Source organism: Anabas testudineus, chromosome 15, assembly GCF_900324465.2.
Source record: "Anabas testudineus chromosome 15, fAnaTes1.2, whole genome shotgun sequence".
Classification (NCBI taxonomy): Eukaryota; Metazoa; Chordata; class Actinopteri; order Anabantiformes; family Anabantidae; genus Anabas; species Anabas testudineus.
The window spans coordinates 2,153,539-2,180,600 of NC_046624.1; the positions used below are offsets into that span (position 1 = coordinate 2,153,539).

At 39.5% G+C, this 27,062-nt stretch overlaps 2 protein-coding genes across 5 annotated transcripts in view; one reads left to right on the plus strand and one right to left on the minus strand.

Moving 5' to 3' along the window:
* Positions 1-6,310, plus strand: part of vrk2 (VRK serine/threonine kinase 2) — a 19,636-nt gene extending 13,326 nt beyond the window's left edge. The window contains exons 12-15 of one of the 3 annotated variants that reach the window (XM_026354625.1): positions 165-343; positions 2,918-3,034; positions 3,531-3,722; positions 3,964-6,310. In XM_026354625.1, the coding sequence (XP_026210410.1) occupies positions 165-343; positions 2,918-3,034; positions 3,531-3,722; positions 3,964-4,272 (797 nt within the window). In that variant the 3' untranslated portion in view covers positions 4,273-6,310. Of the gene's footprint in view, positions 1-164; positions 344-2,917; positions 3,035-3,530; positions 3,785-3,963 lie in introns of those variants that run through there. The other 2 variants (XM_026354626.1, XM_026354627.1) reach the window with 2 other exon arrangements.
* Positions 4,220-26,297, minus strand: fancl (FA complementation group L). Of its 2 annotated transcripts, XM_026354628.1 has the most exons (14): positions 26,075-26,297; positions 25,488-25,546; positions 25,339-25,399; positions 24,768-24,824; positions 24,373-24,470; positions 18,267-18,363; positions 15,950-16,018; positions 10,520-10,670; positions 10,321-10,404; positions 9,170-9,215; positions 8,091-8,172; positions 7,268-7,384; positions 4,729-4,800; positions 4,220-4,354 (listed from the first exon to the last, which is right to left on the minus strand). In XM_026354628.1, exons 1-14 carry the CDS (start codon positions 26,159-26,161, stop codon positions 4,319-4,321), a joined length of 1,116 nt encoding a protein of 371 aa, XP_026210413.1. In that variant the 5' UTR covers positions 26,162-26,297; the 3' UTR covers positions 4,220-4,318. The 2 variants fall into 2 exon arrangements, with proteins under 2 accessions (XP_026210413.1, XP_026210414.1); XM_026354629.1 differs by lacking the exons at positions 4,220-4,354; positions 4,729-4,800 and having other exon boundaries at positions 7,286-7,676.
* Positions 26,298-27,062: the final 765 nt, after the last annotated feature.

Here is a 27,062-nt window from a genome sequence, read left to right on the forward strand (position 1 = left end):
CAAACGTAGGGCTTGAAAGTTAGTCAAATCAAACTACACTGAGAATACAAAATACAAAACAGCTTTTACAACAGATCTTAAATGATTGCAAGTTGTTTGATTGATCTAGACAAAGGTTTTTGGGGGTTCATTTTAGCTTGACTCCACTCTGTTCCTGTCCTTAGATGAGGTGGCTGAATTCCTCAGTTATGTGAAAACCCTGGACTACCATGATAAGCCTGACTACAGGCATATTAAAGACATGTTGGACAGTGGCGTCCGGGGAAGACTTGACTTTTCCATGCATAAAGGACCTGTAGGAAAGTCGGTCACCAAGGCAGCAGATCGTCACAGTGGTGAAAAGGTGAGAACACAACAAGCCCGCTAGACAAGAGGCCAGGTACCTAGACAAGATCTTTTCAATCCAAGAGTGTCATACACATCTCCACTCTCCAGCCTCACGTCAGTTACTCATTTATAAATTTACAAATATTATAAATGATGCTTCACTGTAGGGATGGTATTGGCCAGGTGCTGAGCGGTGCCTGGTTTCATCCAGACATGATGCAATCTTGATCACTCAGTTTGGAGTCCTGTTGGTTCCAAGCTTCTTTCATTTACAGATGATAGAGGCCACTGTGCTCAATGGGATCTTTAAAGTTGCACAACTTTTTTTGTACCCTTCTCCACATCTGTGCCTCAATAGAATCCTGTCTCTGTGGTCTACAGAGAATTCTTTGGACTTCATGGCTCGGTTTTTATTTTGATATGTCAAGTGTGGGACCTTATATAGACAAGTGTATGTATTTCCATATCATGTCCAATCAACTGAATTTCCCACAGGTGGACTCCAAATACGTTGTAGAAACATCTTAAGGATGATCAATGGAAACATTTTCAAATTTTGAGGAAAATAATTAATTTAATCCGTTTTTGAAACAAGGCTGTAACATTACAAAATGTAGAGGTTAAGTGCTGTAAATACTCAGGAACAAAAGTTAAAGGAACACTTTGAAAACAAATCAGATCTCAAGGATGGAAAAAAAATCATGCTGGATATATATATATATATATATTGATGAAAATAAAAATGATCAACCTACAGAGGGATGAATTCCTGAAAATTAAAGTGGAAATATGATGCAGCAGATTAATCTAAAATGGTACTCGGCAGTGATTGTGTCCCCCACATTCCTGTACACATGTCTGACAATGTTGGGGTGTGCTCCTAATGAGACAACAGATGGTGTCCTGGAGTATCTCCTCCATAATCTGGATTAGGGCATCACTGAGCTCCTGGACAGTTTGACCTGCAACCAGAGTCAGATGAACTGAAACATGACGTCTTAGAGGTGTTATATTGGATTTAGGTCAGGCAAGTGTGGGGAACTGGTCGATTGTAAAAATTCCTTCATCCTTCATCCAAGAACTGCCAGCATGCTCTCGCCACATGAGGCCAGGCATTGTCATGCACCAGGAGGAACCCACTGCACCAGTGTAGGGCCGGACAGTGGGTCCAAGGATTTCATTCCGATACCTATCTGCATTCAGGGTGCCGTTGTCTGGCCTGTAGAGGTCAGTGCGTCCCTTCATGGATATCCATGGACCTCCTCAGACCATCACTGACCCACCACCAAACCGGTTAGGCTGAACGATGTAACAGGCAGCATAATGTACTCCATGGCTGCTGCAGACCCTGTCACGTCGGTCTCACGTGCTCAGGGTGAACATGCTCTCATCTTTGAAAAGCACAGGGCCTCAGTGACAGACCTGCCAATTCTGGTGTTCTATGGCAAATACCAGTTGAGCTCCACGGTGCCCAGCAGTCAGCACACTAGACCCACTAGAGGATGTCGGGCCCTTAGCCAACCTCATAAAATGTGTTTCTGATTGTTTGGTTAGAGGCCTGCCTGTCTGTTTAACTAACTGTAGGGTCCAGGTATCACCTCATGCTACCAGTAGTGACACTGACCCTTGTCAAATGCAAAAACTAGTAAATAAACAGTCAGCAAATATGAGGAGGGGAAAAAAAAATGTTAGTGTTCACCTTAAAAAAACATTCCTGTTTTGGGGGTTGTCTCATTGTTGTCCCCCTAGTTCGCCTGTTGTTAATTTAATTAACACCAAAGCAGATGAAACTAACAACCCCCTCTGCTACTTAACTGACCAGATCAATATCCCAGACTTTATGCTTTACTCTGATTAAAAAGGGTTCCTTTAACTTTTTTGAGCTGTGTAGTTGGAGCTCTTTTTTGTTTATTGTCATGAAATATTTTTGTATTCACTAAACATTGAACAACTTCACTGTTGGTCACAAATTTTCTTTGAGTCTCTCAACCCAAAAGTGGGAAAACGTCACTTCTTCAGTGAATATGTCAACCAGCGGTGGTCAAGTCTAAACCTGAAGCAGAACCACGACTCTCCTCTAATTCAACACAATCACTTGTCGACCCCTCGGGCCCCGCGAGCCGCCCTCTCAATGGCCCAATTTGAAGAAGCTGATGACACACAACACAGCACAGGGCATCTCCAATTATGCTCCTGATTTCCTCTCCTTTCCCTGTGCCATTTAATTTCCATGCTAAAGTGCTGGCCAGTTTGATCCCTGCTTAAACAGAAGTGGCCATTTACAGGCGGTTTAGTGAGGAGAGTAAATGTCAACTGAAATAAAGGCCATTTAGTGCAAATCATTTGCCACTAGTGTTGTATAAATACATTATTATTTCATATCTGACAGATGGTTGTGAAAAAGTCAGAGTTTTATTCAAGTGAAACAGGTTCAAGATAGAAAAGTTTTCAGATTCCAACATTGCAGGTATTTAAAGGACATGTCAGAGTGTACTACTTGAAGAAACATGAATGCATGAAAGCTTGAGTGCTGAAGGTTTTTCTTTATAAACTCAGGCTATAATTAACTAGCATTACATTTATATTTTAGCAGAAAGCAGGACGAGCCAAACCTGTGGTCACAGTGTCGGATGAAAAAGTAGAGGGAGTAAAGCCGGCTGCCTACGTAAATCTACCAGACCCCACTAAACCTCCGTCGCAGCATCAGGTAAGGTCTCAACAGAAAAGCCTTGAGTTCATGTGTCCTGATGACATCAGTCTGAATTCTTCCACTTCACACTGATACAGTAGCATTTGCTGCACATTGTTACTCTGAATTTCCAGTTCCATAGACTGCCCACCTCTTCCAATACACATCGAGTCTTCTTCACATTAATGGCTGTACCATCTCTGTGACACCTGCATATTATGTACATAATCTCAGAAATGAGTTGCTTCTTCTCATTTGACTTTTTGCACTGGCCAGACTCAGTATGTAACAGTGTGTCTGAATGGAAGGTTTTTTTGTGAGCACCCTAACAGCAACAGTGTTCGATTCTCAAACCAGCCTTTCTGACACCAACAGTAATAACAGGTTATATATTTTAACGCATGATGGGAATCTTTTTTATAAACATGACGCAAAGACCTAAGGTGTAGTAGTGTCGACTGGTTGGTTTTAGTGTACAACTAGTAAATCATTGTGTTTTGCTGTTTTCTCCTAGAAGGAAAAGGGAGTTTTGCCTGCTGTCAGAAGGTCATCGAGGCCCAGAGCTGCACAGAATTATAAAGAAGATGACAGCGATGATGATGAGGATGATGATGATGATGAGCCTGATGAGGAGGCCAGACCCAGACCCATTCCTGCATGCTATCTCAGAGGCCCTCCAATAGGCTCCAGAACTCAGTTTAAACAGGTGTGAGGTCAAGATGTTCGACTGGCCGGCTATTGTGCTTTATTCTTTTGTTGCTTCTGCCACATGAACGTTACAAAAACAGCTCAGACATGATTGTCAGTGATTCTTTGTAAAGACTTCTGGTTGTGAAGAGAGTTTAAAGTTAAATTTTTCACAAGTTGATTTTTTCTTATCTGAGACTGAACGTTGAACACTGATGTTGTAAGTCAAGAGCAAACACTTGAATTACCCTCTTTAACAGAAAATTAAATCCAATAAGAGTTCAAGGAAAACAGACGACCTGGCTGTGACCTCAGTGAGACCAGAGCAATGGATCCACTCGCAAAGGAGAAAACACAAACTGACGGACTGTGACATCAACAGCCACACGCAGACAGGCAACTGGGAAAGATGGGACGAAGGGCGTTCCCAGTGGTCTGAGCCCAAAGCACAGGAAGCTGGTCCCACACAGAGGAATCAATTGAACAGTTTGATCTTTGTGTGCGTCTTCCTTTTCTTTGGCGCTCTCCTTGCAGTAAAACTCCTTTTGAAGTACAAAACTAACTTCTGAGCAGGTAGGGGCTCAGCTAACTGGAATTAACAGGAACACAGCCTTCTTAGGACTTCTGGGCGGCCATCTTCACTGTGATAGGCTGCAACAGAGAGAAGCCTCAGTTCATTCTGCATTTTAAATGTCCTTTATAGTTCAACTTGACTTATGAAAGATCACTTTAGAAAAAAATTAAGTGGACTCTTATTTCTGACTTGCAAATATGCTTAAAAGCCTTATTCACAAATAAGGCTGCTGCATTCAAAGAGCCAATATTACTCACTTTATTTACTCTATCACACAAGAAGTCACTTCAATAAAAGTGCCTGAATGCAGCATATTGTGAACATTCAAAAGCCTTTCAGTGTGCAATGTACAGAGCTGTGCCAATTAAAGCACGTTGAATATCTATGCAGCGAAGGCCTCATGAAGGCTGCCAGTTGCAGCTGTCAGTCATGCTAGCAGGTGCACACATACCTTGCTGCAGTAAGGACACTCTCCAAAAACAATGTTGAAGCTCTGCCTGCTGGAGGGCAGCGCTCGCAGCCACTGAAGGAGAAGGAGGGGAAAAAAGACAGCTTCATTCCATCATTACCTTGGATCTGATGTGTCAGTGTCAAGTGGTAAAAATGCTTGTTTCAATGTACACTTATTACTGCACACTTTAAAAGGTATATTCAAAGATTATCGGACACCTCAAACCACTTCAAGTGCTTTCAGCGGATCTTCAGAATGGCCTTTAAAAAGAGCCCAGTTGCAATGAATATACAGTAGAACACACTGTGTCTATAAGAAGCTTTCACCTTTTCCATCATGGTTGATTCAATCTGTTTTTGACATTGATCAACAGAAAATGGCTCTTTCATGTCATAGTAAAAACAGATCTTTACAAAGTTTCTAAATTAATTAAAAACCCAATAGTTGCTGTAGTGAAGTCTTTCCCATCTCTACCTACAGAAGCTTAAAACTCCTTCAGAGGAGTCACTTGTCTTGGTGTCCTTCCCTCACTAGTCCCCTCCTGGCATGGTCACCCAGTTTTTGAGGACGGCTGCTGTAGGCACAATTACACGTGTCGAATTCCTTCCACTTCTTCATGATGGATTTCATTGTAGGGAGATTCAATGACTTGTTCAGTCTATCAATCCTTTACCTTTTCACTAACCTCCTTTTGTCTTTTTTAATGTGACTTCAACCAACCAGCTGCACCGGTGATGATTTAAGTGAGTTACTGTAGAGGGGGTGAATAGTTATACAATCACTGATATTCAGTTTAATATTTTTAATAAATTAATATTACTTTATAGAGATTGGTTTTTACTTTGACATGATAAAATAAATCTCATTCAAAAATCTAAATCAACCCTTATTTAACACAGTAAAATACTACAAGGTGAAAAGTAGTGGTGTAGTTCAATACGCAAACAGCAGAACACATTGATGCACTACCTGTATTTTGTTTTCCCACTATCTCAGAATATAAATCAATTTGCTTGTAACTGGTAGATTCAAAACCCAGTTCAACATTTCTGTTGAAACAGAGACACTGACCGTAGTGACAAACACTGAGATTTCAAAACAAATTGAAACACAGGCTAATTCGCTTCTTCAGGCCCAAAAAAATACAAGATGAAAATCCATTCCCATAGATTTTTTTGTATTATGATTACCTGAATAAGAAACATGATGTGTTGCTAATGGAAACTGACTTCTTTCATACCATCTGGATGAATTACCTCCTTTGCACAAACCCTCTCGAGTTGCACAGTCTTTGTGATTTTAGTGCAGCGATCTTCAGCAACACAGGCCAAACAAGTGTCTGGAAACATTTCCTAAGCAAGTGAAGCGTGATGTTGTGTAAACACTGAAGCATCACACTTTTTAAAGATCCCATAATGACACAGTGAAAACTTGTTGCCAATGTATTAATAAAAAAAAATGTAAATTCTAAAATCTAAGTATAAATTAGAAAGTTCAACCTTTATATTATTACAATCCTTCCACGGTCACTGTGGTTTTTTATTCATTACTGTCATTCTTAATTACTGCATTTCATGTAATGTTGGTTAAGTTTTGTCTTGTTATTACTGTGCAGTGGTTCAGTAATAAACAGCTGTGTCAGTATTTTTCTTGGTCTTACACTGTATCCTATTTACTTATTAAATCTTCTCTAAAGTGTTATCACATCAGACTTATGAAGCCATACTCTGTGACAAATAGTTAAATTCACATGTTATAATTCTAATTGATTTTCTCATAAATGAGTTAATTTCCAACAGACACTTCTAAGTGCTACATTAAGCGTCTGAATAATGTGAATTGTGGATTAAGAATATAATTTAAGAATAATGCCGTCCATTTAGTTTACATCTACAACACAAAGTGCAAAAAGAGTATAAAATTAATAATACAAATACATTTGTGGAGTGTGTGTTTCTAAGTCACTGTGTTGGTATCTATGCACTTAATTAGAAAATGTAAGACCTTTTTTACAATGTTAACATAACATAATGCATCATGCATCATTTAAAATATTATTAAACAACATTAATGTTTAAACATATTCCAAATCTACTCTTCACTCAAAATATGTCATTTATTAATTTGTACATAGTGTCTGTAGATTCTAATCAACTTATCAGGTTCAAAGCTTCATCAGCTACACAGTGTGCTATATGTATAAATGATGTATTATGGAGGACAGCAGAAGTCACGGTCAGTATGAAAACACAGACAATTCAAATAAAAGTGACTTGATGTACAGATTGTACAGTGCACTGGACTAAAAGTTAAGAGTCTGTGAGGATTTAGGAAATAACCTTCAGTGCGTGTCTAGATTCAGAAAATACTGCCATAATTAGATTTTTGGGGTCTGTGAGGAGGAATTTATGAATTTCACTGATGAATTTAACACTAGTTCACAGAACCAGTGGTTAAAAGTAAAAGTTAAGCTGGACTGAAAGGGTATGTCTTCATAACTTTCTGTCAATAACACAGTTGTGTGTGTCTATGTCCTTACCTCATACAGACAGGCCTGGTGAAAGGGTTGACCACAGCGCGGGTCATTACACACCTGATCAGGGATCGCGGCTTCGAGTCGATACGAGTAACAGATTCCACAGTCAACGCTGAAATCCTACATACACAAAGTGAAATCAGGGAATGGAAATATTCAGCATGTTTTCCTTTATATCAGACAGGTGAAGACACACACACCTTCACACCACTCTCATTTGCCGTAATGAGAAGCTCCTGTTTTTTCTGGAGCTCACCATTAAGAGAAAAGATGGCAGGTAAAACAGAAAAAAAAAAAAAAAAACAGGGAGAGAAAAATCAGCATCTGGTCAACTCAACTTTTTTGCACTCCTCTGAATGTTAATGAAGCTGAGGCATTAATCACCGCAGCGACAGCGGATAAACACGATGCCCTTTCAACCCATCCGCGGAGAGAGGAGGGGAAAAGAACAAGTGTTAAAAAAAGAAAGAGATAAATGGTTTTGCATGATTAAAGCGATTTGATAGAGCAGAGAATTCTGCCATCTTTGTTATTCTAATGATCTTATCTGTAAACAACCCAATTAAAGGAGAATTTGTGCCCACCTCTTGGAAAAACAAAACACAAAGAAAAATATGGAAACTGAAAAATAGGCAGTAGTGTATGTCCGCCCCCTTATAACTTGAAGCTCAAACAGAGAAACCGTATCCAAGCATAGATGTAAACACGCATTTACACACACATGCACGCACACACACACACACACACACACACACATATCTCCTTGAGGTAATCATGATGGGAATGGACATGTTTAAAATGGAAAAGGGGAAACTGTGTGACATACAGATTTTTCGTGGGTGGCAGGTGACGGGAACGTGATCTCCAAAACATCCCGGAGGTTGTGCAAGACGCTGGAGTTCGGGTTCCTGCCAGCAGACCACAGACAGCTCCTTCACACACTAATTAACCACATGCAAATGAGCCTGCAAAAACACTGGGGGATGATTAGGAGGCTTCCACCACTAGTATATGTATATAAAAAGAAACATAATTTCTGCAGCTTCAAACTGAACAGTGGTGAAGTGAGATTATCTTCAGACGTGTCACACAGGGAGGCAAATGTTAAAGTAGTGGGACTGGTACATTGGCTTTGGCTTTGACACTGACATTACTGTGTGCAATGTTTAAAAAAGACTGAAACATAGAGTCTGGATCTAATTCAAGCCTGAGAGTATGGTGACCGAACCCAAGCCGTGCCGCAGGCGGTCGAATTTGTTCAGTGTAGTTATATTTTAAACTGCTATTATGCCTATTTAGCTAAATGTTTGACCTAATTAAGTAAACCAGAACGTGATTTTAAAATTTCTGCCCAAACCCAACCTGAATGGATGGGTGTATCCGTGAGTGACATATGTCATTTCTGTGCCACAGATATCAAATGTTGCCCACAATGTATCATTAATAAAGAAGATGAAGTGCAGAGTATTTCTAAACTACCCTACTACAAATGTGTTGGTGAGTATTTACACCAAAGAGACAGTTTGCTAAAAATTAAGCTAACATTTTATATCCTGTCCTTGATTTGAAAAATTGTATCCAATATTGATTGGAAAACTCGGCCAGCGTTAGTTTCTTTTGGAGTTTGTAGCCCTATTTTGGTCTCCTTATCTGCAAAATGTTCCAGCGTGTTTACCAGGTTGTGGTTATGATCATGATCATTTAGGTTCTCAGTAACATCAAGTTATGCATTACAACTTTAGAAAGGAACTAACTATTTTTATATTTATGTTGTATACACATGTATTCCTATCAACTTCGTATGTGTAAAACCAACCTTTAATGTTGGGTTTTATGTACAGTTTTCAACACAGAGAATTAGCACACACATTAATAGGAAAACCTGGTTGATGTGGAGAACCTTACCACAAGTGCATGTTGGCGTTCAGCTTATTCCTTAATGGAGTCACCACTACAACAAGAGAGGAGATGATTTAGTATAACAGCAGATGTAAACTGTATGAATAATAAAAAACCCATTTAAGGCCTCTTACAACATACTCAGCATACGCTAAAGCACTGCCTTTTATTTGACATCAGTACAGTTCACCACAAACAGCATCATCACCACTGTCAGGTATAAACCATCAGAGCTTCCTGTGTTCTACAGGAGAGCTTTGTTTCTGTGCGCCACTCATCACTTTCACTACTTGTTATTCCTACATGCAAAAAGCAATATTTCTGCGTGACCCCTTGTATTCGAGGGTCACCGCTGCCTCCTATCTTGGTGGCTGAAGTGTGTATGTGTTTAATATCTTTTGAGTCGCATTGCTAGGCAACAGGCTAGGAGATGCATGACCTTGGCTTTGCAGAAACAATGGCCAACAATTGACGGGGACTTAAATAGAAAGCTGCAGCTCGTTGGCTGACTCCATGTTGGTGTGGTGAGAATGAAAACACGCCACTTTGGAAGCAAACACCTCCAACATGATGACAGGAAACCGTGAACACAAGCAGCCTGGTTGAAGTAGAGATGCGGAGATACTCGTTTTTCATTCACGCACGCTGGTTTTCCACCAATCCGATACAAAGCAGGCAGAATTTCTACTTTACTGCCTGGACTGATCCTAAGATGGAGTCTTACTCAGTGAAATCAGGCTTTGATTACAGTGATATGGGGCTTTAGAGGCACATTATATATTAATTAATTATAAAAATAGATAATTCAATAATTTGGCAACTAACAGTAACCTGATATTTCAATGAATTAATCAATCTAAGAAAATATGCTAGCCTATATGAGAATATTTGGGGAGGATTCAAATATGACAAAATAGTCCATGTATTAATTGATAAGTTAGTAACAAAAGCTTTGCTTTGCACAATCACAGGTAAAAACTGATTCTAATCAGTTCATTTTAAAAGAATATATGCCACTCACAAAATTGCTATTGTGACTTGCAGACACTACATAGGGCTTAAAAAAGTATTTTTATTCTTAATTCATCATTTTACTATTTTAATAACAAAAGAACAAATGTCAGTTTGATGTTATGTTTTTAAGTGTGTATACCCACTATTCTCTGCGCCAAGCAGGAAGCACTCAGGCAGCATCTTTGGGTGTCTGGGATCCACCTCCACTTTGATGGACATGTTGTTTCCTGCAAACACACAAAAACAAGAACGTACCTTTTTGTGGTTACTATCACTGCATGCCTGGTGAGCCTCTGTTTAGTATTAGCTGTGCTGATTTCAGTCTGCATGCGTCTTCATTACCAATAGCGATCCGCCTCATGGTGTCGGCCCGGCTGGGTTTTTCCGGTTCCAGAATCCAAGTCTGGCTGTCAATCTCATCCAGGACATCCCAGAATTCTGTGAGGGACTCCAGAACCAGCACAAACTGGCTGTGGAGCTGCTGCAGAGTACTCTGCCATATCAGACCACAACAAACAGAGAACATAGTTACTGTTGTAGAACATTGTAAAACTAGCTCCTCTTCATTAGCCAAACTACCTCAGTATTTTCATTTGCAACAGACCAGTGTCTGACTGACTGACTTAAAAATAGAATAAAACATATAATATATATGATACATGTATAATAAGAAAGTTCATGATGTTCAGAATTTGTTTGTAGAACAACTTGTAATCCAAAGACAATGGGCATTATTCCCAAATGCATACAACTTAAAGCACAAACATCTTCATATAGACAGAGAGAAAGGGAAGCTGATGGAAGTGTGAGACAGCAATACAGATGGAATGAGAGAGAGAAAAATTAGGGGGGAAAAATGAACCAAAAATTATGGGTCATTGTGCCAGCACAGTGCACACAATTAAGCATCGTCCAGGTGCTGAGAGCCTCAGCAATTACAGCCCAATTAATGCCAGTGGCATGATTACAGTTACAGCTCAGGATAACTACACTAGGCCCAGTTCAGAAAGGAGAAGGAAAAAAAAGAAGAAGAGCTGGTAATTGAATTCTTGGTGTATGAGAGAAGAACACGGGTAAGAGTGGAAGACTGTAAGAAAGTATGAAAGCTGGTGAATGTGAGCTGAGACTTGCTCCTTGGCTATCTCAATCATTCCTCTTTATCTATTTATATCTTTGACTGACCCCATTTTAGCTCTTCAAAGCAGCCACGCTGAAAGAATGTACTGCTCTTTACATGGATGCTGATGACTTTTCAATTTTTATTCTCAGTAAATTCTTTCCTCTGTGAACAGCCTCTAATTTCAAATGAATAAGAATTTTCATTCATGATTGTTTTCCCTTCAGACTAGCCTCATTTTCATAGAGCTGCAAGAGAACACATGGTATTGGTATATTCTGTTGTGGCTCTTTCTATGAATGTGTTGTAAGCTACACAGGTCTAGCTGTATTCTCCATAGAAGAGGTTAAGTAGGTTAAGTACAAACTACAGTCAGGTAAAGAGAACATTAGCTTCCTCTACACAGTGTCAGTGAATGCAATGTGGAACCACACACTGTTAGTGAAATTAAACTTATCAGTGTTTAAGATGTAGGTCGAAAGAGGGAATTAAAGAAGAGAATAATAGATGGAGCCATGTCTCCTCAGTTTTAAACATTTGCCCTACTGGACAAAACCTGAACAAGTTTCTGCCCTAACACTTTAGTACCGACAGGTCAGTTTGGTTTCGATTTAGGTGTCCACCTTCTACTTCACACCCCTAAAACCTTTTAAAAAGAAATACTTATTTCTTAAAATTTAAAAGAAGGAAAATGAGTTTTTGTATAAACTCAGACATATTCTGTGTATGACAGAGACTTATGGTTTAGATGGTCCATGTCAGACAATAATATCTGTAGTCATGTTAAACTTCTTACATAGCATATTGTATATAGTATTTCTAAAACTATATACACATATGATGCCTAGATATAAGGTGACACACACCTTTTTATTCACATTGAATCTTCCTTTTTTTTCTTAATATATAGGATTTCTGGTTGCTCAAAACTCTCTTTATATAGTCTACAAGCACACAGCACACAACAATACACATAGACCAATTCACACATACACACACAGAGGTTTTTTCTTCCCATTCTAGTTCCACACAAATGCACAGAGTGGCACGTTTTGGCCCTGCAACAGAGCAGGCAATAATTACTCATTCAAATGAACATGTCAGGACTGCCGACAGACAGGCCCTTCCCCCTGCCACACACACATACACACGCATAGCTCACACATCAGACAAAAAAACACACTTGGCACAGATGCAAGCACCTACATGCACATGCACAAACATTGTGTATACACACACACTCACACACACACTTCATGTTGCAGTGTGGGAGAGATCCATCAACGGCCCAGCAGGCAGACAGGCTCCATACGGTATCGCTGTTCTAAGCTGGTCCTCACTGTACGCCTGCCATGTATCAGCTCAACAACACACACATACACAGACACACACACACACACAGTTTTGTATGGCAGCCATTATGAGGACACTCACAGTCCCTAGCCCCCCACTGTCACGTAGGCCATGTTAATCTACTCTGTATCGATTTTTATTTTATCACATGTACTGCCTTACCCTAACCATCACAACTAAGTGCCTCACCATACACTGTAAGATAACCCTAAGTGGCTGGTTAGGGTAGTAAGATTGCTGCCTTCCAATGTGGGAGACTGGGGTTCGAATCCCAGCTGGGGCCTACCTCCAGTAGGGGTCCTTAGACAAGACTTCCTAATGCTTACCTACTCTACCCTGCCTGCCTCTGTACCACTTTGGATAAAAGCGTCTGCCAAATGACTAAATGTAAATGTAACCCTGATCCTAAAACACAGTCTTAACCCCAAAATTACTCCTTACACGCCCTTCTCATTGTGAGGAATGGCTAAAATGTCCTTAGTCCAGTGGTTAAAAATTCATGCTGGTCCTCACAATGATAGCTATATCAACACATACACATTATCCTCTCTCTGGAGCTGTATTTTCTATGATGGACAATCAACTGTTCTGTAAAAACACAATGTGTGTGTGTGTGTGTGTGAGTGAGAGAGAGAGAGAGAGAGAGAAGGTGACATACAGACTCAGAGGTAGCAACAGAGATGAAAAGCAGAGTTGCAGTGAAAGAAGCAAGATGGCAAACAATAGCCCACAGCTGGTTTTACATCAAAGCACTGTATTGCCAATTAGAGTGGATTAGATTTGAGAGCCTGAATAAAAATGTCTTAATAGAGCAGGTGGAGAAGTGTTTTGTCAAATTATGCAATAAGGTAGCAGAGGATGACTACAGTGTATTTGTTCAGCCCTTATGCACAGTGCAAGTCTCTCATGGCCTCAAAAAGTCACACTACAGACATTCAATACACAAAACAAAAGCAAAAAGAAACTGCAAAATGATCAAATCCATTTGCTTTTGTAATGTGAAAGACTTATAGCATAACAGCTGGAAATTTGTTATCACTTTGAAATGTCCAGTAAATCTATCCAACATGACCTTTAAATAAACACACAATGACATTTCAATCTGGCTTAATTATTTGTATTATTTCCTGGAAAAAAACATATAGTGTGGGTTATGGTCAATGCCCTTGCACCATTATAGTCAATGATGCATATATTTTACTGAGAATGAAGGTGAAATGGGACTTCATTCTACAAGGAGTTGCACAGTACTTGTAAAAGTACTATCTTAGTGCTCCCACAACGAACTTAGCCCACTAACAATCATACTGTGGCAAGAAAAACTATGTATGAATTTAATAGTTTGCTGCATTAATTTGTCATAAAATGTGATCCGATCTTTATCCTAGTCAAGAGTATTAACAAACATAATGTGCATAAAGAAAACAACCTTTCATGTCTTTATTTAGAACAACATAAAAACCTCACTGTGCGAGTGGAAAAAGTATGTGAACGACCTCTAAAAAGCTAATTAGAGTCAGGTGTTAGAAAAAGTTAAGATATGAGGTAAAGAAACAACCCCAAGTGACAGTCAAAGCTTGCAGTGATTGAGGGGAAGATAAATTACCAAGTGAATCAAAGAATTCTTCAGGATAATGTGAGAATGTCTGTACGTCAGCTGAAACTTTGTAGGAGCTGAGTGATGCTCTAGGACTGAACCAAAACACCAAAGCAAGTCAACAACAGAATGGCTTCAAAAACAAAAACAAAATCTGCCTCTTGTAGTGGCCAAGTCGGAGCCCAAACCTCAACCCGATAGAGATGCTATGGAACGACTTTAACAGAGCCACACAAGCAGGTCTGCAGGGCAAGAATGGGCTAAAATTCCTCCGGAACAATGTCCAGGTGTGATCCACAGCTACAAGAAACACCTGGTTAAGCTTATTGCTGCTGGAGGTGGGGGGGGGGGCACACTGGATAAAAAACACACTAGATAAAACATCTGCCAAATTCCTAAAAAAAAAAAAAAAGGTGTTCTGAGCACAGCACCTGAGTGGAGTGGTGAGATTTTCTGCTTCTACCAGATTCTTGCCAGTACAAAGCACTATGTAATGCAGGTTCCCAGGACAGAAAAAACAACACAATGTAAAAACAAACCACCAACATTGTTGTGTTAGACTGTCCAGTTAGAGCATAGTATTAAGATTTTGTTCTTAACACAAACACAATAGAGATTGGTCAAACTAGAGCTTTGTTAGAGGCCAGATGCTGATTTGTCTCTGTATGTGTGAAATCACTAACAAAAACACATGCTGCTGTCTTTCCACCATTTCACCATCCCAGTATACAGAAAGTCAAACTGTGTACCCCATAAATCGCATGATGAAAACTATGTGATACACTCCCAAAGCCTTTTCTCAGATTATTCCCATAGTGTCAAGGTTGCAATTTACAGTATTTAATTTTGCAGACCTTCATCTTGAGTGTGGATTTGGTTTCAGCACTGGGGTTCTGAAATCTAATCAACACCATTATTGTGGTGTGTATTGGCTGTAGATGCAGTGATTTACAGCACAGTAGTACTTTTCCCAACCTGTCTGTAGCATTGGCAACAATTACAACTGGGTTTCTGAAGTTAACAGTGCGAGTGAGTGCAGCACTGCTAAAGTTGAAATTCATAAAAGTTTAAAAATGTAATATTCTAAGGATGTAAGTGATTTTTTAATTGAAATTTCTAGTGCATTATTAATGCAGCCATTTTAGAGATTTAATTACAGTGGACCTTGCCTGAAATCATGTGAACTGTTGTGAGAAGATCACAGAATGCATAGTCATACACTGTATGAAATGAAAGTTGTTCATTAAAACAGTGTATAGTAGATTGGCCTTTACATGCTTGCTGACCATTGTCACTTTTGTCAAACTTTAAATTAAGTCTACCACAAACCCAAATATTTGACCTTAGAAACAGCCTGACTGCTGATGTTTAATTCAACGTTTAAGTTATTCTTGAGGTGCTTTTCATTGACACAGAAAATATTACTTTTGAAAAATGTTTGCCAGTTTTCTCAGAGTCTAGATTTTCTGGTATTCTGTTCTGAAGTTACAGGAGAACTAAAAATTGAGAAATAAAACAATGCCACCATATGTAGTTTGCACTTCATTACTGCGCAGTAATAACTGTCAACATGTTAAATGTAAAATATTAAGACCTATTAAAAGTGTGTGCATTAATCCTGGGGTTTCAGTGTCAGTGCTTTTTTTTGTTCATACTGCAAATGCTGACAAGAAATTCAATGTTGTCTTGCAGTTTCAGTACATACCTGTGGAGTCCATGTTAGAGCCAGAGGGACTGGCAGGTCAGCTGAGCATTCTGGAGCCTCTGCAGGGTGCTGTAGATAAAAAAAAAAACATGGGACAATCCTGTAATTTAGGTTAGTAAGAGGTGAGTAGAATTTATTGTACTGGTGAAATTAATGCTGTGGAAATTGACATTATTAGCTATTAAAGTACAGGTAATCCCAATAGCCCCAAGTAGTTCATAACTGGTATGTAGTAGCAAATAGTCACCATTTCAATGGATAATTTTATTTAAGAATTTGCAGTAAACACTGGCACTGCTGTTGGTGGTCAGTTTTAAAGTGATGTTAAAGCTTCAAGATAGATACTTGATCAGAACATACATGTAGAAGCCAGACCTGACCCTTTCACCTTTAATATCACATGACTCTCTGTCCTTTCCCTGTGGTCTTCCCTCCTCAATACCCTGCTAGCCAAGTCTCCATCCCTGCCTGTGCTGCTCCCTGCCTGGTGGTGCCTGGTGCCAAAGAAGCGAGGAAGGACAGGTGGGCAGCTGGGCACGGTGTGGGGTCCCACCTCCCTCCCTTGTCCCCAGTGAATGTCATCTGGGCTTTGGTAAGCACCACTTCCCTGTGCCGCCTACCCACCATGCCAAGAACATACAGCCCTGCTGTGAGATCCACAGAATACTGCCAAGACAGATCCTACTACTGATGAAAGTTTTAGGGAAAACTTTTTCTGAAAAGCCAAAAAGAAGAACCTATCTTTGACTATGCAATAGTGAAATCTTCTTCTTCTCTTTTGGCTTTTCCCATCAGGGGTCGGCACAGCGAATCATCCGTTTCCACCTCACTCTATCGTGGGCATCTTCTACCCTCACACCAGCCAACCTCATGTCCTCTGTTATAACATCCATATATCTCCTCCTTGGTCGTCCTCTTGCCCTCCTGCCTGGCAGCTCCATCTCCAACATCCTTCTACCAATATATTCACTATGCAATAGTGAAATATTACTTTTAAATATTTTAATGTTTTAGTTTATACTTCTATGCCAATACCGTTCATTTCTTACATTTTACACTATAATCACTGCAGTTGCCAGTAGTAAAATTAATTCAGTAAAAATATTTTAATTACAAACTGATAACTAACTTTTTGATAAATGTATCTGTTTTGCATTTGAGCCAACCTTCTTCACAATCAGCTTACTAAGCTACAGCAACTGAATTACACAGATGTTGTATGTAAAGCCAAAACACAGTAAACAAATGCACACAAATATTATTAGGGCTGAGAATTACGACCACAAGGGACAGTGTGGGGAAAAGAGATCCCACAGCTTTGCAAAATATGTGTCTTACACGGAAACACTTTTTTCATCCATTTGAAAGCATATCTACATTGTTTAGGGATCGAGCAATGTGTAATTGTAATGGATGATGTAAATATGGCAATTTGCATGTAATGTGTCTGTGTGTCACGGTGTTTACATCCATCCCCTATCATGGCAGCTCCCCCTCCCCAGTATGGGGAAAATTCGTCTTTATCCCAAAAAGCCTGAACAGACTCGACAAACCTGAGACCTAATAAAATGATGGTTTGTGCTTTGTTTTGTTTGGCCTAACATTACCACAGGGGCAAAACTGCTTCTGCACAGATTCCTAAATGTATAAATGTTAACTTTGTTGATGTCACTGTGCGTTGGCCTCAGTTTCAGAATAGGTACACCCATAACTGTTTCTCAAATAGTTTTTGGGTAAACATGTGGTAAGTCCGTGTTCTGAATCTTCTGTTTCAAACGTGTGTCTCTATAAAAACTGTGGTTCACTGTATGGTGTATGTGACCGAGAATAAACTCTCTATGCTAAGTAGTCTTCTGTAGGCTTACCTACTTTAGGTAAAGGTTTTGTGTGCCTTTCCCTAATAGCAGTGAACAGATAGAGCAGCTATGCAGATAAGTGTGGGTGTACTGCTTTTCTCTATGCATAGGGGAAGCTTTTCAATCATACAGAGGTCTATGTGGAGATGTTTTATCTTTGCTACATCTCAGTCACAGCAGGTTATCATGTCTATCCACAGCCTCTCCAGTTTCACCGAGATTTATGGGTGCAGATGTAAATCACTCTTTTGCTATTGGCAAATTAAACATCTTGTATGCATGTGGTAATGTCGACCTGTGTGGATGTGGATTGGCTGTATGTCAACATCAAACTGCAAAGTATATTATATTTGATAGTGAATAATTTTCATTGTTAAAATCATCCAGTCCTTAATGTAAACTCTGTGTGTAAGTGTGTGTGAGCGTTTGGGTGTTTTCCCATGTGTGTAGGTGAATCTTACCTTAGACTTGAGTTTAATAGTGAGAATGTGCTGCCTTCCAGAGGAGTCTTCCACCTTAAGTCTCAACGTTCGGAACTCTGTGTCTATGAAAAGCAGCCTGATGTTGGACACACACACACACACACACACACACACACACACACACACACACACACACACACACACACACACACACACACACACTAAATCAATATCCATTCATACATAAATGTACACATAACATTGTACACTGACAGCAGCCATCATCCATCATTAATCGCAGCAGCAGAGCAGCAATATTGAGACATCAGCTTTACCTCTGGATTTATCACAAGGTGACATTACATCAATCTACTCCTAAGGAGTTCCTTTTTTATACTTTGTATAAATGTGAGAATATAACAAATCTGATCATGCTGAGGCTGAACATTATTTTTATGTGGAGTCTTCATCAACTATCAGTGAGCAACCTGAATTGTATGTTTTCTAAATAAAATGTAAATAAGTGCTGATAGCAATAGTTGTGAACATTAATTATTATAATTAATAAAATCTATTAATTTCTCCCACAGTCCCCATCAGATGATTAGGCCTGACACTGATTACATTACAGTGTGTGTATTAAGTTAGCATGGCTACAACAACTACTATAACTGAACTAAATTAGTGAAGTTAACGAAATTATTGATCAATCATTAATCATTAATAGCTGTTAACATGTTAAATGGTGTAACAGTCGGTAACTGTCCTGTACTGTATTCTGATGTAGTACCTGGCTTACCCACTAAGTGCTCTTTAATGTTCACTGAGATGGACTTAAAAAATATATAAAAAATTTAAGGTAACTTTTTTTTATAAGTGCACTTCAAAGCTGTTTTCTGACAACTTAACGGTTTATGAGCTAATTCCATCTGAAGCTATTGTTAACGCCAAATTTCGACAGAAGGAGCAGCTTGTTAATGCAGGGAGCTTATCAGACAGCTGAGAGCAACGCAGCAGCTCCGGTGCTAACAGTCAGGACAAGCTGTGCTCTAATTAAACATCGCTTCAACACATACGTGACGAACTCTATGTAACACCCCCTGAACTGAGCATAGATGCGTCGGGCAGTGGCAATAAATGTGAAATTCTTTCTACAGGACGGTATGTGTGCATTCCTTGGATTTCTGAGCAGGTGATTCAGGCAGCTGGTATAACGTTAACTACAGTGAGCAACACATGCCACTTCCTGATGAGGTGGGGTTTGTGTATTACTTTATATATATATATATATATTACATAATAAAAAACAGGTTCATAGTAGCAAGTTATTTACTGTTCTACAGTAAGTAAGTGGACGTGTGGCCTGTGTGGCCTGATGTGTTAACCAGTGATGTGTTCAAGTTGTGTAGCATTGTAAGTTGTTTTTATTTCTATATATTGTGTATGGACAATGATTGAAATCCATTACAGTGCAGGATGAATTTAAATATAACATTTTTATATTGAAAATGGGGTATTAATGCTTTTCTTGTTTTGTCGCAGATGTTATTCCAGAATGCCTTGACAGGACACACGACTGACAACTCACTTCTGAATCCAAATCAATCTGCTCTAGTTTTAGTTTTAAAAAAAATGTTACAGAAGCTAGATTCAAACTCTCATTAAATAATGTCTCCCAATGACCTTAAGATGGGTTCACGTTTTCAAGCTTGAGTCAAACTGTAAATCAGAACTCCTCCTTGGTAAGCTAATTATAACCTATTGAGGCTGAGGACAAAACACTGATCAGGCGCAAGCATGCATCAAGACTGCTGTCAGATTTACTGCTGCTCCAGCACACTATGAAGGAGTCAGTCTCTGGCCGTCAACCACCCCCAACTCGACTGAGACCTAGAGACAAAAGACTGATCTGAGACAAAGCATTTGGACAGGCAGTCCTCCTTGAGATTTACAGTACATTACAATGGCTGCTCTGTGTCAAGGCTGACGTGGCTGTAGCTCTGCTGAGGATTTATGAAGTGTGGTTCAGGGGAGTGATGTGAGCAGTGTGCTCAGAAACACACACACCTAGGTAAGTGATAGAATGATGGGAGACAGTGTCCAATTTGCCTGACACATAAAAGTATTTGTTCATACACTTACAATCAGATACTGGTAAAGGTCATATGCAAACCAACATCTACACCTACAACCACAGGATAATATGATCATGACAGTTTGATACAGTTCACATTGAAATACTCTACTAAAATACATTTTGGCATTTTTACACTGAAATGCAAAAAATTGATTCAGAACACAGAAAATATGTTCCTCATTCATCTGTAACAATTTCAGGTAAAACATCGTAATCTTTCAAATGAACATATACTAAACAACTACCATTTGCTACAAACAGTGTGAAACTTGAGGGCTTTAAAAGTATGTTTTCTTTTTTGCTAAAAATTCAAGTGTGGATGTGGATGGTCTTAAATTGATCCTGCATAACTTCCCATTTTAAAATAGGTTAATGTCCAGTTGAGTTAATTTTTGGCTCCAGGTGTTTCTAAACTTTGTCTGGCAAGTGTATATTTCTGCTTATTCGGTCATCACTATCCATGTATCTAGAACATCTTGTATAGATGATACCCAGGTTACTTTAAGTGCTTGCCAAGAGTATGTATCAGTAAAGAGAGATAGAAATATAAAAAAACAATCACATTTACACTTGTTACTGTTATGAAGTCACTTGGGGTCAAGGATGGACCAATTAGATTTGAATGGTCAAATGACCAGGTCACTGTGACCTCATGCATGTCCCTCTCTCATCAATGCTATAGCTCATAAACGCTGGAAGGAATTTAATTACATCTAGCACAAACATCCCAAATTATGTGATCTCCTGCTAGAAACAGTCAGTTGTTCATTCCTATGCCAGGCAGTAAAGATGAAATGCCACATCTAGAGTAAAGAAATGGACACACAAGAAATAAATGAAGACCTAAAATTCATCCAAATCAAGCTCAGATGCGGCTGAAGTTAAACATGAAAAAGGTAAGTGATGTTAAGTTTTGTTTGCCCAAAGATGTGAAGATAGCAGCTGCAAAAATTCGGTCTAGTACCCTGTGCAGGTATGTTAATTAAGGGTAGCCACTCAATTTCTAATTTACTCGTGACAGTAATCTGTAGTTTTGCTGCTGTTAGTTCACAGGGTAACATACTGAAACAAACTCATATTTTTCGTATTTTGCCTTGTACCTCACTTGTAAGTTGCTTTGCATAGCACATTAAGAGAGGACGATTCAGTCCAGCACTCAACATCAACCAGCTGATAAGGTCTTACAAACAGCATCAACAGTTACAAAAGTCGCTGGTACATAGTGAACATACACATTTCCATCTCCGCTCTTCTGGGGTCTCACACCCAGGATAGCAGAGACTGCTGCCGCCCCTGTTTGCCCATGATGGAAACAGCATGACAGTCAGACATCCCGCTGGGAAGACTGATGAGAGCATCCTATTTGCAACTCCACAGCCAAGTGAGCTGCTTCCAGACAGACAGTGCAGACCATGCACAATTGTACTCACACATGTGTGCACCTATCTGACTTTTTTTTTTTTTTTTTTTTTTTTTTTTGGGTGGCTTGACAAAGTGATTCATGAACATAGAAATCAACATATACCAGGCAGATGTGTTAGTGTGTAGTGCATGAGAAAATCACATGCAAAATGATGGTATACTCAGTGTATGATAAACAAATAGAAGACAGTATAAGTCCCAAGCACTAAAAATACTTTGTAAAGCACGGAGAGACCCATTTATTCATTACCCTGGTTTACAGTCTAACTGTTCTAACCAGGCCATTATCATTACTTACTGCATGTAACTGCGTAACTCCATATACCATTTCTGATTACAATTAAATCACAGGATAATAGGAGTGATTTATTAGCTGGCCTAATAATGTAACAGAAATAAAGACGGTGGAACTAAAAACATCTATGTTGGAACCATCTTTTTTGGAGGAAGAGCGGCAACACAGTGTGACAGATGGATAACACCGAGACGACGTTCTGTAAGTACACCAAGAGGAACATAGAGTGCCGGCTGTGCCCGTAATGAGCTGTAGAGCTTCCAGGGGCCACATTTTTGGGCCTCTGACATCTGATCTACTTGACCTCACATTTAATTAATTAACACATAGTTGTGCCATCTCCAGTCAATTAAGATGACCACACTCTCATTTGCAGAAATGGAGACGGAGAAAAAAGAGAGAGCGTCTCACTTACCTAGTCTTGCCCAATCAGCAGACAGAATTACAGCTGAAAACCCCTGGTGGCTATTAGCACGGCCCATACCAATTAAGACGCTAAGCGAATCTCGAGTGCTTTAGAGATTGAGGCCCACTGTGTATAATGCCTCCTTACCGTAACATGACACCGAAAACGACGTTGGTCGCATTTCCAGCATTAAGCATACCTTCACCCACCCTCCCCCTTCTCCTATTAAAACCTGAGAGTCTTCAATTAGAGCCATTTGCATTTTGCTAATATCATAATTGTACCTGTGGTCATTAATAGAAGAGTGGAAAATGAGTGTAGTAGTTAGGGCTTAATCCAAGCTGGGGGAGAAGAGATATCTTCTTCTTTGCACCATCACCTCCTCCTCCCCCTCCTTCTCTCCTGATGAGTGGAGATGATGGTATTAGCTGGGCCTGTCACTGCACGTGGGCTGAGTTATTAAATGTGACCTGGATTTAACTATATCTCAATAACTAAAAATAAGGAAGTCATTAAGAGCCATTTGTTAATGTGGAACCGTGTTGTTGCAGCCTCTCCATTCAGTTTAGAGACTGCTAGATAAGGGCAAACAAAGATGAAGGACTGCTCCACATAGCTGTTTGAAACAGAGTTTTCCAGCCACACGGGGGAAACACGCAACAACAAAAACATAGAAATAATAAGTTACAGGGTCATTAATAACGTTTTCTTTCTTATGGCTGGTGAGTTTCATAGAGCAGCCTAATTTTCCTCATCTGCCAACATAGAAGCTACGTTATATAGCTGCTCTTTATATAGCTCTTTAGAGCAAAGGATAAACTAAAGTGTTGACATCTACATTATCATGTCTGTAAGCAAATTACTTAAGAGTTTTCTGGGACCATGTAAATTATGTAAGTCGGGAAGTGAACATTCTCATTAAAAGAAGATAACAATTAGCTTTTTGCTTGACTTAGACTAAAAGTCAGTTTAAAGAATATCGTACATTCAGTTCTCCTTCAGTAGCAGTAGTCATCATAACACTGCTGCTGTATGGGATGTATGGCTGCTGTGTCGAGGTCTCAATGGCGACTTCTGTATGCTTATTAAGATCAGCTAAAGTGAAGTGAAAAAACAGCCCCGCAGGCTACATTTAAAAAAATCAAGCAGTTCATTACGCTGTTGTTGTATTTGACTCATTTTGCCTGAAACTTGTCTTTGAACTGTTGCTTCATTTTTTTAATGTTACTGTACCTGTTTAAGGATCCTGAGGAGTAACCTTATTAACGCTGACATCACTTGCACTTTTTTTTGTGCTTTTGGATCTAGTGGAGTGTAGATTTATGTTTTAGTCAGCAGTCCATTTTTGCATGTTTTTATGTTCGTATCACTTAAACTGGACCGTACCTTAGAGGAAGACGCTGCAATAGCAGAGAAGATTAGAGGGTTATTTAAAATTGTCGTAAATGTGTGCGAGAATTTCCCACATTCTAAAAGTCAGATTTTATGATTATGTGTCAATTTATTTTAGCCCATACCAGTTCATTAAAATATGACTGGATCAGCCACAATTCTGATCCAATTTATGGATTCTAAACACAGAATAAATCTTTGGGAAGTTACTAGTGGTTACCACAGTAACCTGATTAAGATTTCACATAAATGCATGCTGCACCAGACTAATCATCTTAAAATCAGCAACTGGCAGTCACATATTGGCTTTTTCAATGTCAATATGATCATCAATCAACACAGTGTCAGTCCTCAGACACTTTGAAGGTACTTGTCAGCGAAACATGTGAAGATACAGTAGTAGACTCGTCCAATATTTGACAAGTTAGTAACTGATGCTGCTTTACAACATGGCACAAGAGCCAGGCATTAATGGTGCTAGTTGCCCACTTACTTGTCCCATCCAAGCGCCTCCATCTCAGACATGAGCTGCGAGTAATACTGCGGAGGAGAAATGGCTCTGCACACTGGACGGCTCTTGAGGCCCACTTCCTGCAAAGACATAGAGAAAGCTTGTTCCTTTAAACCCAGATTACTGTGCACGTCATATCACAACTTAACCCTCTGCATCATTGTTCTTCTGCTAAAAGCAAACCAGGGTTGACACTCTTATGCCTTTATTCGTTGGCAAGCACATAGGTTGTTCATTTATCTAACAAAATGTACATGTACACGTGTGCCTCACAATCAAGGCTATTGATAGTGCCTGAAGGTTCCCATTTACCTCCTATTCATAAAGTAACAATGTCAAAGTGACCGTGCTAACCACTGTGTCACTGTCCTCCTTACCAAGACAGTCTTCAACTCCAGAATGAAACTGACAAGATCAGCCGACTGCTGCAGCCTCTGCGAGAAGTTGAAAAAGAGAGAAAAGACACTCTTGAATGGGAGGATAATGAAGTGACAGTGTCTATTTTTTTTCCTCTAGTCAGCCATTCAAATCAAACACAGTGTTTGTGATTAATGGGGGCTGCCACCAGCTTTAATAATTAATGATAGCTTAGAGGCTGTGAAAATAATGAACTTTGCAGCCCGGGGTGAAATATCAATCTCATCCAAATAACCTTGAGGGGCCACATAACAAATAGGGACATTTTCCAGGCGATGTTAATTAAACAGTGAAAAATATTTTTTCTCTGCTTCTGAGTGAGGCAAGCCTTATGAGTGACAGATGGAAAGGAGAGACGGCAGGCACAATGCAGCCCGACACAAAGGAGCCGAAATGACACAACAAAAAATAATAAAACACAGAACAATCAGCGGGATCTCAATCAAAGCCGGCTGACACAACACAAGCAAACATAATATGACGCAACAAGCACAAAAAGTCAAATTAAAATGTGCTGTATGCGGAGTTTACCTGCTTCACTATGTGCTCATATCCACGCAACAAGTGTTTTAACTGCCAACTGCAGTGCAGCCTGCAATACAAAGTAATGTACAGTTAGAACAACAATGAAACAGTAAAGGAAACATGAACAGGAGAAGAGGTGAAGGGATCTTTTGTACTTGGCCCCTTTGAGTTGGCGATCAGCTGGTAGTAGTATTCTCATTCTGAAGTCTCTTTCCTAGAACAACACAAAGTGACTTTTAGTTTTGTGACAAACATGCTATATTATAGCAGCAACAGAAGGCTGCAGTGTTGCATTTCCTCTCTCACTCACAAATGAAGAACATGTTCTATTCAGAAATTGGACAATATATAGTTTCGTCGTACATTGGAAGAGGTAGATTGAGGTTTAGTCATAAATTTAGACCACTTCTGAATGAACAGGATCAACTACTTGATTCGGCTTAAAATAAATAACTTAACTGGTTTGTTTTATGTAAAAAAAAAAAGTGTAGATAAAATGTCACGTTATACAGTTTCGTCGCATGTTGCTGCAACAAAGCAAAGAAATAGGCCTGCTAGTGGTGGGTGCAAATGTCAATTAAGTAGTTTAAACGCAGGCGAATTTACTAGTAGGTCCTGTATTCTCCTGTACACTCAGAAGCTGCTCGTTGCCACATATACGTGTAAATATATATTTATATATATATATATAACTTTTCAGGTTAACTTGGAGGGCGCTAACACATGAGCTAAGTACAGTTACCTGGACAGTAATGAATCCGTCATAGACCGTTTTCTCCTTGTTGAGCGGTAGAAGCAGCGGGTTGTCTTTCACTAATGAGCTCTCCATTGAACTCAACTCGTTAAGTCACAACCTGAAGTAACTAACCACGGGTGTTTGGTATTTAAACTAACGTTATTAAAACCAGAATCTGCAGTCACGGTGGAAAAAAGTGAAACCCGCTCATCCCGCCATTGAAGCAAAACAAAACACGTCACGCGGCTGCCTTCAGGGACTTGGAAAAAAGGTCGGAATTCCGAAAAGTCACGGAAGTTGTTGGTGTGACGTTTAAGTGTCAGCGTGAAAACGCCGAATTACGTGGCTGTATAGTTATGCTGTTAACTGTTAGTTGTAATGATCACACGCGATGTTAGTCTATATCTGGAAGCTGTGACTGGAAGCTGACAAGAAGATAAATAAAAACAGAACCAACTTGAAATGATATAATAATCTTGTCAATACACAGCTCAAGTGTGTGGTACAAAGGCAGATGTGGAGAGTGATTCATATCCTACAAACAATTGGTAGTTTTCATTTCACTAAATTGATCTTTCACTAATTTTCAATTGGCTTTTTAACTCCTTTTGGGCAGCATGTTGACATGAATGGTACTGGACGTCTCTTTGCCTTATCTGATTTAAAATACGTGTCTGCATCTAGCATGAAGGACGCCTCCAGATGATGTCATCCAGACCATATGAGTTCAGATGATGTCATCTTGTTTGCTCATACTACAGAAGCTGTAGCGTTGGTCGACATGCTCCTCTACGTCTTCGCTGCTTGCATCATCATCGTCACCCAGCCCAATAAATTAGGACGCACAAGAGCTCAATGAAGTAGGTGAAGGCACAAAAAAAAAAAAAAACACCACCTTAACACCAACTAGTGTTTTTTTTTATTTTGTGCTGGACAGAAGTCAGCATGTGAACTAGTCTGTGGCAGTCCCATACACAGAAACCAACACCTGCCA